Source organism: Stenella coeruleoalba, assembly GCF_951394435.1.
Source record: "Stenella coeruleoalba genome assembly, chromosome: 14".
Lineage (NCBI taxonomy): Eukaryota > Metazoa > Chordata > Mammalia > Artiodactyla > Delphinidae > Stenella > Stenella coeruleoalba.
This window is the reverse complement of record NC_137160.1, coordinates 82,791,562-82,807,147: the sequence shown is the minus strand read 5'-3', so window position 1 is coordinate 82,807,147 and position 15,586 is coordinate 82,791,562. Positions and strand designations below refer to the sequence as shown.

The 15,586-nt window shown below is 40.0% G+C and overlaps 1 protein-coding gene across 2 annotated transcripts; it reads right to left on the bottom strand.

Moving 5' to 3' along the window:
- Positions 1-1,077: 1,077 nt before the first annotated feature.
- Positions 1,078-15,127, bottom strand: DENR (density regulated re-initiation and release factor). Of its 2 annotated transcripts, XM_079943024.1 has the most exons (7): positions 14,846-15,127; positions 13,932-14,049; positions 9,301-9,407; positions 6,932-7,015; positions 4,162-4,278; positions 3,129-3,268; positions 1,078-3,020 (listed from the first exon to the last, which is right to left on the bottom strand). In XM_079943024.1, the coding sequence occupies exons 2-7, from the start codon at positions 14,039-14,041 to the stop codon at positions 2,976-2,978; spliced, it is 603 nt and encodes a 200-aa protein (XP_079799150.1). In that variant the 5' UTR covers positions 14,042-14,049; positions 14,846-15,127; the 3' UTR covers positions 1,078-2,975. The 2 variants fall into 2 exon arrangements, with proteins under 2 accessions (XP_079799150.1, XP_079799149.1); XM_079943023.1 differs by lacking the exons at positions 13,932-14,049; positions 14,846-15,127 and adding an exon at positions 10,093-11,054 and having other exon boundaries at positions 9,301-9,385.
- Between the last annotated feature and the right edge of the window lie 459 nt (positions 15,128-15,586).

Below are 15,586 nucleotides of genomic sequence, written 5' to 3'. Positions count from 1 at the left end.
GTGCTGTCCCCTTGGGGGGTGGACATGCACCCTGTGGGGCAAGAACCTTGACACTTTATCGTGACAATATTTACCACACTGAGTTGAAGCTAAGCTTTTTTCTCGTGCTGTTTCATAGTCACTCCTTCTTCCCCCTTTTACTCTTCGTTATAGAGGGACTATGAAAAAAATAATGCTTATCGTATTTAACCCCTGGTCACTCACCCACTACTGCTTAACCCATAAGATGGCATTTCTGGCAAGACAAATTACTAGTCTTAATAGTATGTCAACTTTACTTCTTGGTTGACTGTGAATTAGCAAAACGTGTCCTTGTGTTCATAAAAGACAATCTGAACATGGAAAAACAAATTTAAAATTTCTTACCTTGAAGCTTTACTGATTTGGGTGACACCTCCTTAGGATAGGCTCACGTTCAGGAGAACCAACAAGACAATACCTTAGAATTTAAAAATCAAAAAAGCAGTAACTTCCCTGGTGGCGCAGTGGTTAATAATCCACCTGCCAGTGCAGAGGACATGGGTTCGAGCCCTGGTCTGGGATGATCCTACGTGCCGTGGAGCAACTAAGCCCGTGTGCCACAACTGAGTCTGCGCTCTAGAGCCCACGAGCCACAACTACTGAAGCCCGTGTGCCTAGAGCCCGTGCTCTGCAACAAGAGAAGCCACTGCAATGAGGAGCCGCAGCGAAGAGTAGCCCATGCTCGCCGCAAGTAGAGAAAGCCGGGGCACAGCGACGAAGACGAAGACCCAACGCAGCCAAAAATAAAAAATTTTAAAAAACGCCAAAAAACTAAAAGGTAGAATTCATTTTTGAAAAATTGTAACTTAACAACCTTTAAGAGCGAGAAAGCTACCATGGATTACACCTTAAGTGACAGCTGATTTACTGGGGCTTCTATTTAATAACTAAAAAGGAATTTAAAATCACATGTTGCCAGCATCTATTTTTTTTAATGAATAAAATACTACATATCAAAACGTTGTCATGTTGAAATAATAATATTTGGGGTATACTGTGTTAAATAAAATCTATTGTTAAAATTAAAAAACTTTATTTGTATTTGAAGTTGCCAGCTTAATCTTTGCAAATCTCTTACATATTATAAGGCTGTTTAAAGGTTAGTATTCTTTTGCTAAAAACACAAGATTATAAAAGCATTTACATAATACATACACAGAATGTATGAATTAAACTCAATCCTTGAATATATATATGTATATATATTATATATTTTTTGGCCACGTCATGCAGCTTGTGGGATCTTAGTTCCCCGACAAAGGATTGAACCCGGGCCACAGCAATGAAAGCGCCAAGCCCTAACCACTGGACCACCAGGGAACACCCCCTGAACTACACATTTTAATCAGAGATTAAACTCTTGCATTTTAAATTTCAGGTCAAAGAAAAAGATTCACACATATTATACACAAGGACGATTTTAATCCTGCATTTTCCTGCAGTACCATCCACTGCTGGCTATATATGGACTGAAACTGCATTTGCCAAGAACTGTGAACATTAAGAATCTTTACATGAAGTCACACGTGTTGATACAAGCACAAAGACATCTTCCAGCACCAAGAGAATACACACATAACCACATACCAAATGGTTTTGATGGATAAATTTGCTTCATCAGGTAATTTTATTTAGCTAAATTCACAGTTAATGCAGAATTTCATTTTCTTAATTTACATCTTTATTATACAGTCTAAGATTTCAATTATTTAAAAACCCACTAATTCATTTGATTGCAATTTGCATGGCAATGAACAATGGCCCTAACTTTCTTAAAGGTGTCTACAGCAATTTAAAACACCATGAGTCTTTAGTTTGTAGCACCTGACGTAAGACCTTTATAAAAACAGATTTTAAATTCATTTAATGTACTCATTAAGATTCACTGTCACTGTTTCTCTTGTAAGAAAAACACATTTTAACTGCTATTTTCCAGACTATATTGAGCAATGGTGTATATTATTTTCAAATGGTTAGGAGAATTTTACATAAACTTATAGCCAGAAAAAGAACTCGGCCTCTCTGGATGCCTATCCACTCAAAACAATGATGAAAATAATGTATAAAATGGATTTGGGGGTCTGACCTCCTACTTAACATTATCAAACACCTTTCCAAGTATTCTTAGAAAATATCTTAAAATATCTGCAAATATTCTACCATATGACAAACCATCATTTCTTTAACCATTTCCCAATTGTTCATCTTTATCATTTGCAATTTTTTTATATTATGAGTAGCACTGTGATGAACACCTTCATCCACAGTTTTAAGCAAGACATTGTATCTTTAGGATAATGTCAAGAAGTGGGTCAAACAGTGCAGATGGGTTTAAGGCTTTTAATATACTTTACCAAATAATCTCCACAACAGCTTGATCAACTATTACCAACAATACGTTAATAGGCCCACAAAGTGAACCTGGTTGGTGACAATGAAGCAAATTCAACCACAGATCCATGAGATGCTCAAGCATCTCAAAACTATCACACCAAAGAAGCAAGGAGAGTTATTACTGGTAATGAAGCCAAATTCAAATTCTTCAAAGTATCACTCAGTTTAACAACCAAAAAAAAAAAAATCATGATTTGATAAAATCATGATTATTTTAAAATAATCAACAGAAAAGCTTTCCACAGAAAGTCTAATTTTTCCAAAAATAAAAACTTAAAAAGAAAGAGAAAAGTCAGTACCAAATGACCAAAATTTTTTATTTGACTAAATTCTATTTCATGCATAAGCATGACAGTCTCTCCTGTTTATCAGACTTTGGCAACAAAAAAAAAAAAACAAGCAGCCCTGTACAGAACAGTGAAAATGCCAAGGGTGAGGGTAGGCTACAGTTTTACTGTAGGATAAATATATATATTTATATATATATTTTAAAAGGCCTCTCTCCCTTTGGCCATATCAACAATCAGTTCAGATCTTTAAATACAGACAAATTTTCAACATCACTTCTTCACTTCTCCAAGATCTTCAATGCTATCATCATCCACCTGTAAAATAAAAATAATTACATTTCATGAGTTGTGGTTATCAACTAACACGGAAGGAACTTGCTTTAATAACTTATTTCTATAGATGCACATGTTCCAAATACTCACTTCTGGCCATTTTTCCTGAATGACATCAATTATGTCATCTGTAAAGTCTCCCTGAATGATGATTTCATCCTCCCCCGTTACTGAGGCACCACAGGAGAATTTCTGAGCAAAAAACCTTTGTGCTTCTTTAAGATCGATTTCTGTTATTTTAAAAAAAAGAAATAGCAAGACTATAATTGGAATCATATGTCAAAGATATTTTTCCATCTTGAAATTTAATCTGCATTTTAAATTCATAAAACAGATTTTGTTAATGGATTTCATGTTCCTTTCAGAACAATAATTACAAACTACCCATAAGCAGTCATCTTAACAATTCAACTTATATTTTTAAGGTCAAGTAAAGCCTCAGTACATAAAAATAAGATCATCCACACTATTCTTAACTCATATAGTAAGACCAAAATAAATCCAGGAACACATTAATTCCAACATTACATCTACACTTCCAAGTATATGAAGTTCTTTTGGTTATCCCTTTTTATAGAAGAAAATTTTACAGCAGAGAAACAAGCCTAATATTTATGATGTGGTCTAGTGACTGCTTTTCATTCCATGTTGTCAAATGAAGGAACCTAATCACCGTGGTTTCACTATTCATTCAAGTCTTCCAGGAACTGAAGGGGCTCTGAAGCAGGACATCCTGCCACTAACCACCTTCCCTCACCCTCTACTGTCATCCCAGAAGGGATAGGTCATTTTGCAACCATTTGGCTACCGAGACTGCAGGGAACAAGGAGCAGTGCTGGTAGACTTCACAGGGAAACCTATCCAGCCCTCCTTATTCTACATAAAACGTGCCCAAACAGAAATTCTGGAAAGGAAAAAGTTAAACCAGTCCCCTGTGCAAAAGATTTTTAAGTTGCTTCAAAATTTGATTTTGAACCTATAGTTAGAAATGCAAAATCTCATTTTGTATCTTCTTAGCAAAAAACAGAACTGTAAAATTTTCATGATACTAGATTAAAAAGAGAGAGAATGAAATGAAGGAATGTAGTTCACACATTTTAAACATACTTAAGCTTGGACTCACCGAAAGTCGCAAGGCCACACACTCTTGTTACGTATTTCTTCTTTGCTCTGGGAATTTTGGCTATCGTAACCTTCTGTGGTACAGTCTTCTTTTTTTGTTTTATTTGACCCCTTCCACCTTTATTTATTAAGAAAGAGCTCAGGATTAGTTGTTCTGTTCTTATCATAAATAAAGAATACTGTCTCTAAATTTATTAATTTTCAAAAGGTATGAAATACTAATTTCTAAAGTTTCTTTTTCTAATACAAAATTAATAAACACATGCATGAGTATTCATTCAATCCATAGTTATTAAGTAGTATATGCAATGCACTGCACTAAGGGCTGAGGACACAAAGATGAACAGAAGAAGAACATAGTCGCTGCCCTCCAGGGACTCTCAGTCTAGTGCAGGGAAACAAAAAGTTAAATAAGTACAGCAACCTGATATATACTGTAATAGGATCCACGAATATGGCACTACCATAAGCTTTGCAGAGAGTGGCTAACTCTGCTTCCAGAGAACAGGACAAGTTTCCTAGAGGAAGAGGCATCTAAGTGCTTGCAGAATAAGAAATGGTCCATTTGAAGGGAGAAGGGCTGGGGAGATATAAAAAGGATATTCTAGGGAAGGGAAACAAGTACAGAGACAAGAAAGGGCATTATATTTGAGAACTACACTTGTCTTTGTGTGTGTATGTGACAGGAAAGTAGGATTTACTGGTTGGCGTAAGGAGGGGACAATGGCGCTCAGGAACGCAGGGCCCGCCATCTGTCCAGGGGCCACGATTAGGGATCTATTTGACCCCACAGCCACCCGGGATGGGCCGGTTTTCTGCCACCATGTTTTCAAATTCACCCACATTAAACTTAGTAAATCCCCAATTCTTGGAGACGTGGATCTTCTGGCAGCCAGTGAACTTGAACTTGGCCCTGCATAAGGCCTCAATCACATACTCCTTGTTCTGCAACTTGGTGCGGATGGACATCACTTGGCCAATGTGGCCAAAGTGGACCCTGGCCACTGTGCCCTGGGGCTTTCCAAAGGCACCACGCATATCTACCTGGAGCCTAGATTGGGGACAGCATGCCAGATGTGAATGTCCACTGGAAAGGGCTGTCTCCAAGATCCCTTAGGGCAACCCATACAGCCAACAGGCTGCATACACTACCAAGGAGGCTACTGGTTGCAACCACTGCATACCTGGCCCCAGCGGGGAAAAGAGCACAGTCAGCTTAACTGGCTGCAAATATACTTGTGTTGATGAAGGAAGCGTATGGATATGTAAGAAAGGAAGCCAGAAAAGCAAAGATTATATACCAGTAATTTAAGGAACAGCACAAGCTCTGTCATTTTATATTGCAAAGAGAAGCCAGTGAACAACTGACTATGCAGGAGTGAAATTACTGATTTATGTTTTGTCAGGATCACCATGCAGTGTGGAGGGTGGGTCTGTGAAGAGTAATGGTAGAGGCCACTGATGAGGCTCCTACATTAGTTCAGGCAGAACTTAATCAACATCTCAACAAAGCAGTGGCAACAGTAATGGCCACTAGGCACAGGATAAACAGAGGAAGGAGAAGAAATGACAGAATTTAGAACTGATTAAGAGGGTCAAAAAGAATGAATCTAAGATGGGTCTCAAGTTTCTGGCTCAGATGACTGGATAAACTGTGCTGTTAATAACCAAAATGAAGAAAACAAAAGATGCAGATTTGGGACTTAGTAAGTTTACTTTGGAAGTGCTGTGTTTGAAGTACCTGTGAGACCATATGCGCATTTCTAGTCTAGAGACATGGGCCAGGACTAGAGATATAAATTTGGGTACTGTAAGCGTAGAGTGATAGCAGAAGGATGTGGAGGAATCATTCAGGGAGGACATGCAGAATGAGAAGGTAAGTGGGCCCAGGACAGAATCCTGGAAAACACCAATTTTTAAGGGACACAAGGGAGAAGAGAAGTCTGCACAGAAGGCTGAGGAGCAGTGAAAGGAGAATGAGGGAGGAAGCACGACACTTCAAGGGAGGGCTCAGATGAGATGCTCTTACCACTTAGCAATCACCTAGCCGTTCGTGACCCTTGTTAGAGGAGTTTCAGTGGCATGAAAGTCAGGTTAGGATGGACTGAGGAGCAAAGACTCAATGACCAAACTGAAAGGGGGATAGTAAGTCTAGTCTTATTAAGGACGTCTGGCTAAGAAGGGAAGGGGGAAGAGAATAGGGCAAAGAAAGATATGAGCTCTTGGGGGAATTTTTTTTTTTAATGCAAAGTCCTAAAATATATGTATAAGCTAATTTTAGTCACAAGGGAGAATTAATTCAGGAAGAAGAAACAGGTGGGGACACGATCCAGGGCACAAGGAATTCATTTTAGAAGGAGGAGAGGTAAACAGGTGTGCCTAACAGCTGTAAAAAGAAAAATTCAACCGAGCTGACAGAAGTAATGAGAGAACAAAATTTTTTTAAGTGTTCTCACTCTAATTAAATAGAATACACAGGTATTTTAATAAGGTAACAAAGTTTTTAAGTCATAAACAAGCTGGCTGGATGCTTTTTATGTATATATATGGCAAATGAAGCATATTTTCTTAGATCCAATTTACTGATAAAGCCCAATTCATACGAAATCCAGTCATCCTGAGAACATGATCCTGTATCCCTCTGTATGGTATTCACACAGAATTACAGTAACAGGTAGATGTTATTCACTTTGGGAATGCTTTCATTTCTTATTTCTTCAAGCAGAGGGAGGGTATGTTTGTGTAAATCAAATCATGGATTCAGGTCTCACCTCTCTTTTGTTTTTTCTTCTCTTCCTCTTCCCCTGCTGTTCCTTGACCCTCATTAATTCCAGCTTCTTGTTTGGGTGAATTTTCTAGATGTAAAAACAAAATCCAAAAGCATTAACATCACTTCATTACGTTAAAAAATTACCCTTGAGGAACCTCAAACACATATAAGGTATTTTACCAACAAATGAGTGTAACATTTATAAAGCAAGCGATTATACTGCTAGATGCCTATCAAGCCTAATTCTGAAGTCATTACGATAAGTATATAGTGATAGAAGACAAAACAAAGTCTTTGATATGTGAAGATCACAATTTTTTAAGCCACATTAAAGGAGCACAGAACACTTAAGACTCCACAGGAATATTTAGCATCTAAGCGTACTAGTTCTGTTAACAGAAGTCTGGTCCTGAATATGAAGATATGTCCTAGGCAAGTCATGTTCAGGGCCCACCATGTAGACTGTTACATCAGATTTGAGGGTTCTTATCCAATCACGGACAGCGACTAAGTTGTCTCAGGGGCTGTGTCTCATGGAAACTATCTGAAAATCAAAGCAGCAAGTAGTGGGATAACACTGGGTATACGTGACAGGACTTTCCAGCCCAGGATTTTCCTTCTCCCTGCTACTGCCTTCATTTTTAACAATCTTGTAAGAGGGCGTCAATCTTAGCTAACTGAGGAAATCGGTTCCTCTGCAGTTTCCTTACCTCTGGCAACAGCAACTCCATTCTTCTAGTTACTTCGGTCAAAAATTTAGCTGCCCCTTTTTCTCACATCCCACATTCAACACATCAGGAGACCCTGTCAGCTCTACCTTCAAAACGTATCTAGAATCTGACCACTTTTCACGTCTCCACTGCTGCCATTCTAGTCGTCATCATCCTGACCAGATTAGTGCAGGAGCCACCTATTTGGTCTCCCTGCTTTGCTGCCTAAGCCTCTCTTCAGTCTATTCTTAACATAGCAGCCAGACACACTGCTGAAACAGAAGTCAGACCATATCACCCTTCTGCTCAAACTGCTCCAATAGCTCATCTCACTCAGAGTGAAAGCTGAGACCTGGTGTTTAAGCCACGGTCCTTCACTACTTCTCCGGTCCTTCACTACTTCTCCGACTTCATCTCCCACCCTTCTTCCCTTCCAGAAACAAAGACCTCCTTCCTGTTTTTTAAATATGCTGTAAGCGGTAAGTGTTTGCCTCAGGGCCTTTGCACTGGCTGCACCATCTGCTTGGAATGTCGTTCTCCCAGATATCCAAAGGACTCTCTCCCTAACTTATTTTAGGTCTTTGTTCAAATGCCATCTTTTCAGCAAAATCTTTCAGGGCTACTACCTAAAATTTCAAATTCCCTCCCCAACAATTCTTATCTCTCCATTCCCTGCTTATCCTAATTTAATGTACTTATTTATTTGTCTTGTTTTACTTATTTTGTCTCTCCCTCTAGAATATAATTTCCAAAGAGTAGGTCTTTTGTTTACTGCTTTATTCTCAGCATCCAATAAGAGTGTATAGCATATAGTATGTTTACAAGAAGTAATTTGTTGGACTTCCCTGGTGGCAGTGGTTAAGAATCCGCCTGCTAATGCAGGGGACACGGCTTCGAGCCCTGGTCCAGGAAGATCCCACATGCTGCGGAGCAGCTAAGCCTGTGTGCCACAACTACTGAGCCTGCGCTCTAGAGCCTGCGAGCCACAACTACTGAAGCCCGCGCGCCTAGAGCCCGTGCTCCGCAATGGGAAGCCACCACAATGAGAAGCCCATGAGCCACAACGAAGAGTAGCCCTGCTCACTACAACTAGAGAAAGCCTGTGTGCAGCAACAAAGACCCAACGCAGCCAAAAAGAAAAAAGAAAAAAAAAAATTTGTTAAATGAATGAAAGAAAATATATGCCCCTAAATCATTTACTCTTCTTTATATAAGAAAGTTAATACTTTGACCTATCCTGTCTCAGAGATAAGACACAAGCAGTCTGTGATTTTTTTTTAAATTTTATTTATTTATTTTTGGTTGTGCTGGGTCTTAGTTGGGGCCGGTGGGCTCCTTAGTTGTGGCCAACAGGCTCCTTGGTTGTGGCATGCGAACTCTTAGTCGCAGCATGCATGTAAGATCTAGTTCCCTGACCAGGGATCAAACCTGAGTCTCCTGCACTGGGAGGTGAATTCTTACCACTGCACCACCAGAGAAGTCCCACAGTCCGTGATTTTATGTAAGGAATTTTAACCCAAGAACTTAAAACAGTTTTAAAGTTAATAGAATAGATAGATATAAGTCTGTAATATCCTACTAAACAAATGCATTTGCACGTTGCAAAGCCAAAGGTATATAGCCAAAGGTATATAGAAAGAGGGAAAAAAAATGTTCATACCTACAGTAAGTTTTGCAAACTCATTTGGAAAATTCTTCTCTAACCATTGTCTACATTTAGCGACATCAGGCATATATTCACAGTACTGGAGAGGGAAAAAGAAGAAACTGAGTCACAACAGTACACTTTTAATCATTTTAATTAAAAATCATTCCCTGTGCTTGCTATATATAGAATCATAAAACCAACTACTCCCACCTGACATCTTATCCACAGGAAATCTGTATTCAACCAGGAAATGTCCCATAAGAAATTAAAAATTAAAAGACACCTCCTCACTGTAACAATTTATTTCCTCGCCAACAAACAGAAAGGCCATTAGAAAAAGGAGGAAACAGACAAAAACGAGGTGTTTTTCTTGCTTTGGACACATAGGTGTCTCATTTTCATGACCTGCCCGCAGAACCTGACTTAGAAGCTTATCAACAGAAAGTCTTACACATAATTTATGCTTTCTCTTCTCTGTTTGGATGTTAAATTTTGGCTTTAAGGTTACTCTTGTTTTATTAGCTGACTATTCATGAGTTCCATGCAAAAATCCAAACTATGTATAGCCAAGTGCAAAAGACGCACACATATAACTCAAAGTCTAAAGAAAAATTTGTAGGACCATGAAAGTATTCTAAACCAAAGTTCTCTATAAAAGGTTGAAACTCAAAAAAAAAAAAAAAAAAAAAAGGCTGGAACTCTGCCATCAAATAATAGAAAATGAAAAGTAAGAAGTTCCCAAGCTAGCTCTAAAATCAATCATCTCAAATGCAGAAGTTAAAAAAGAATTTTAGAAGGACTTACCTCTGTTGGTAATGAACAGACTGGGGATGGAGAGAAAAAAAGATTTGAAAATGTTAATAAATAAATAAATACACACGTACACACATGGCTCATAACAACTTTTATTTTTAATCTGACAAAATGCTTCATTTGTTTTTTCCTATAACTTTCCTGTACCACTTTTCAAATACTACCCCGTCATGCACTTTTTTTTTTTTAGGTAAGTGGCACATGATTAATAGAAATATTGTCTTAATTTTTTTTTGGATGTAAAGAACAATGTCTCCTTCAGTTGGTAGAACATCAAACTATACTATCTGGCATGTCTTAAGGTTTTACCACAACAACCTCAATGGGTCTGAAACTAAGCTAGGATGGGAACAATTCCCCATACAACAAAGGCTGAATGGAGCTGGTTATTTCTTTTGATAACTTCACCAAAACAGCCGCTACTTTTTATTCATACTAACACATTTACAGACTTCAGTAGCACTTTTGCTACCATTTCTTTGCAATATACTTTTCCTTTTCTTTTTTCGTATTATGCTACATAAGACCATGACACTGTGAATTTCCTTCCTTAGAAGGAAAGTTGGTTCAATCCTGTCACTGTATAGTCTGCAAAGGCTAAAGGACTAGAAAAACTCAAAGGGTTTCCCAATTTTAACTAAAACTCTATTACTGGGTCAACTGCTTATTTTATTTTTATTTTTAAGGTGAGGAATGGAATAGTTCAGTGTGACAACACCTTGAGATTTGTGAGGGAGAGGAGGGGTGGCACACCGTTAATAATAACAGCACTTACCATATATTGGGCACATGCTAGGCACTTTGCTATGCTTTATATTATTATGTTCAATCGTCACAACCTCATAAGGTAAGAACTACCATATGTGTATTATGAATGAGAAAAATGAGACTTAGAACAAGTAACTCATTTGTATCTGGTTAGAACAGGATTGGAACTCTCGTCTGTTTCTGAAGGTCATGCTCTTAACCACTAAATTAGACCACACAACATATAAAAGCAGTGCAGCTGTGTGCCAGCCCATCATCACTCTTTTACAGATGAAGCCGAAAAAGGTTAAATAGCTTATCCAAGGCCAAAGGTGGCATCGGGCAGAAAACTAGAATCTACCATCTCTATTTCAGTTTAGAGTTCTTTCTACTAAAGCTCTCCTGGTTAACCAGAAGCTCTCTAATCCTCACAGTTCAAGTTCAAATACTAGTAGGTACAGATATTCAGCCACACTTTCAGGATATAATTATACGTTAAATACCATTACGGCAAATACTAAAACCATAACACTTAGTACACCATTTCAAATAATATTTGGTTCAGCAAAATTCTAATACGATGAAAAAAGTTGGACAAATATTCCAAATTCCACATTATTTGTTTTTACAGTCTATTTCCCTCCACAAATGATTTACTATTTGTAAACTGTCGTTTTTCAAGGAAAAGACTGAGCAGTCACCAGCTTCACATCACTAACAGCGGAACAACCTGACCTTGTGTATCTGCTGACATGATGAGATATGATGAACAAAGCCACCTCATCCATGAGACCTTCTGCTATGGTCTGAATGTTTGTGTCCCCTCAAAATTCACATGTTGAAATCCTAATGCCCAATGTGATGATATTAGGAGATGGAGCCTTTGGGAGTAATATTTCATTTATTCTTCTCAACAGCCCTCTGAAGTAGGCTGTTATCCATTTTATGGATGAGGAAACTGACCAAGGTCACCAGTGAGTAAATGGCTAAACCAGGATTCAAACTCTGACTGAATTCATATTCTGAAGTCTCAATCCTGCAGACATATATCTCCCCGGAAATGACCCCATCCTACCTACCCTTGTTTCTCACTATACTTCAACCAGCATTCTGCTCCAATCAGCCCCTTCTTTTCCCTCTACCCCCTAACTTTTTCCTCGATCTTTAATATGAAGATACCATATTAAACCATGCCCCCATATTTTTCTTATAAATTCATCCACCTTTCCTTGCAAATTCTGCCCATTACCTAAGGCTTCTCACTTCCTCACTTTGCTTTCCCAGCTTCCCTCTGAACAAAGATCCCTCCCTTTCCTGAAACCCTAGTTCATAGCTATGGTCAGTACCACTGAATTTAGCATTTAATATTCCCTAAGTGCTTCTCCTACAACTAGACCTTAAACTCTTTGAGGAAAAGGTAATCCTGTCTCCAACCTAGTGCCTGGAATATCAATACAAACTAGGGAGGGAAATAAAAATAAAGTTTTCTCGAAAAGGTTAGGTACCTCTGGTACCTCTGATCAACACAAAGTATCACTGGGGTGGACTGCATACTTAGTGCAGTTGTTCAAAGCCATCTTAGGAGCGACATAAGCACTCGAACAGGATGGCTTTCATATACTGTATTTCATTAATTTTTTTTCATTTTTATAGGGATGCATTCCATAATTATGGCATGTCAACCTAACAATTTTTTCTTTCTTAGTGGAACCTAAAATAATGGTGCATCTTATAACATACGGAGTCTTAGATTCGGTGAATTAGGGTACAAAGAACAATAGCTCCTAACTGTATCTGACAAACAAGGAGGAATAAACTAAACTAGTATACTTCCCTAATAATAGTAATAACAGCACTTATTGTATTATGTTCTTATGTTAGTTGCTGAACCAGCTTTATAGGAATCATCTGACTTCAGATGTAATCATCATTTTCTTTCAGACCTTAAGAAACAGCCCTCTAACCCTTAGTGAAATCAGGTTAACTTGCCCACGGTCACACAGCTAAAATTAAGCAGGAGCGGCTGGTAATGCCCAAGGTAAGGATGCAAACCCTGGCCCATGACTCCAAAGGCAAACAATATAACCAAATAAGACGAATAATCATAACACATCTCAATCAACCCTACAGAAAGCTCCCCTGCCTACTCTCTGGGATATTTTACACTCATTTTATTTTATCATCAAAGGTAGTCAATAAATGATGAGTTGATACAATTTTTTAACTCAGTGACGTCACCTCTCCTGTAAGTACTGTAAGTACTTAAATTCCAGAAGAAATCCCTATCACACTCACAGAATGTAAGGTCCCTGAGCACAAAGACCTTTCCTGACTTATTCATTATTCAGTCCCCAGCATCTAAAACTCTGCTAGGCACATAGTAAGTGGCCAAAAATATTTACTAAAAAAAAAAATATTTACTTGCCCTTTTACTTTACTCTCTTATGTCTTCAGATTTTTCTAAACCTTTCCAAGATGCTAGTAAAATTAGAGTATTTCCAGTTCACAAATATTTCTGGATTGAAAATGAGGAAAAACACTCAAAGGGAAAAAAATCTTGATTCATATTTTATTAATCAAACCAAGAACACTTTCCCAAGACTGTCCTACTACCCATCACTCCAACCTCATAATCTTCCACTCGTTATTGACACCATTCCTATACTACACACTATACTAATAAAAAGGTGTTTATTTCTCCACAAAGCTTTTCCTTGCACAGCTGTTCACTTCATCCGGGATGCCTCTCCCCACTCCCTCAACCAATCCTTCTCATCCCTTAAGATTCAATATCTTCCAAGAAGCCCACCTTTAATAGCCAGACTAGCAAGTAACATTAGGCCGGAATAATCTATTTACACATCTCTATTCCAACTGGACTGTAAACTTCTCCAGGCCAAGTAACAAGACGCAAGTCACACAGGTTGGGAAAGGTCTGTTAATCCATGCCTCCTCTTCCCCAGCTCCCAATTAAAGATTCACCAAATGACAAAGATGAAAAATCTACTCGGACCAAATGTGAAACCATTTATCACAATGCATAAAAATACAGTGAGTAAAAGCCATTTTCTGCCTTCCAACACTTGCCTCCGCAGTAAAGGACTCGAAGTGGGTAATCTGCATCTAACTTGGTATTGCTCCTCGGGTCTCCTCTGCAATCATGTCCACCGGATTCAGAAATGTCAGCAGCCATCTCAAAACCTGTAAGCAAGGAAAATAACACATCTTCACTATTTTGGACCAAGACGCCCAGAGAAGCAGTGTTCAGGTGTAGTCCGGCCTCCTCCTACTAGAAATCCCGCCACCCCGAATCGGTTTCAATTCTTTGCTGAATGAGAGATACAAGCTGCATTAGGATTCATAAAATATGAGTAATTCTGGGCACACCATTTTCCAGGCCTACAGGGAAGCAAGTGACAACAGTGAGACTCACAGCAAATGGGCCATGACAACTAGGGAGAGGAGGGCACTAGTGGAAGAGGAAGCCATGGGGAAAAAGATGGGGAGGGTGATCTCGGTAGAGGACAGGGCAAAAGGTCTGGGGGATGATCTGTAAAGGATGCAACAAACTGCAGCAACAGGGAAAGGCCACAAAGCAGCTGAAGAGGCTGGAAACGCCTACGAAGAAGGGGTGGGTCGCCGGAGGTGCCCGGAGGGCAGGGTGTGGGGTGGGCTAGAGGCCAAGGGAGGGACGCGTTAGAGTCACGGAAGGGAAAGGGAGTGGGAGGGGGCGGGGAGACCAGAGTCTGAGGAGAGAAAATGCGGGCAAAAGAACCAGGAAGGGGCAGAATGTAAGAGCACTGAGGCGACGACTAGGGCGACCAGGTGTGAAGGCGCGACCTGAGGCGAAGGGGCAACCCCGGGGACACCAGAGCGGCCCATGTGGGCGGGGGTGTGGAGACGCCCGGCCCGGCCCCCTTCCGCCGGGGAGCACCTCAGCTTCCCCCACGCTCTATACGAGCTTCCTGGAAGCGTGAGAGGCACGAGGGGTCATTACCCAGGCGGTCGCACAGCCTCCGCCGCCTCCGCGCCCGCCACTACCGCCAGCTGAAACGACACATGCGACTCCTCTTTCCGGCCAGAGCCGCCCAAGAGCCCGTCTGCCAGCCGCGGTCCCGCGAGATAATAAACCTTTATCGCGAGATTCAGTCTCCGCGGAGCGGCTGTCGCGAGAAGCTCGAAGGCGGGGGCGGAGAAGAATTGGGGAGCATGCGCGTTCCGCTCAGGGGCGGAGCCAAGCAGCCTAGAGGCTGACAGCCAGTAGGCGGTGCTAGTTACTTATGGGAGAGAACGGGTGGTCCGTGGTCGGCGCACGGAAGGGGACGCTGTTTAGAGAGCGGAGACATGCATGTAAATCAGCGGTGACTCATTATTTTGACTCGGAGAACGTGGCCCCCGGGGTCTGGGGTGCATCCTGGAGACTTGTCTAACCTCCAGCTTGTTGGATAAGTCTTTCCTTCACGGGGAGATTGCAGCTGGAAAAGGCGTTTGGTTTCATTTCAACACAGTACCCTACATTGGCGGAATTCTTTTTAAAAAGACAATATCAACGCAATTTTCATTTTTCTCATCGCCCCACAGTCTCACCACCCTAACAACTGTTTTCACAGCTTCCTAGTGTTTATCGATCTTTACATGTGTTGTAAATTGGAATTAATCTCTCCCATGTGAGTGTTGACTAAAAAACTATGCACAACCTAAAAGTTGAGATTTATGTTTTATTCGGCAGGAATTTTTA

Excerpts from the sequence above, each read along its gene's own strand:
- DENR (XM_079943024.1), bottom strand. The coding sequence starts at position 14,041 with ATGGCTGCTGACATTTCTGAATCCGGTGGACATGATTGCAGAGGAGAC. Across the intron at positions 4,279-6,931 it reads GAAGAAAAAACAAAAGAGAG|GTGGAAGGGGTCAAATAAAA; the intron begins GTGAGACCTGAA and ends TAATAAATAAAG. Across the intron at positions 3,269-4,161 it reads GTGTGGCCTTGCGACTTTCG|AAATCGATCTTAAAGAAGCA; the intron begins GTGAGTCCAAGC and ends TTAAAATAACAG.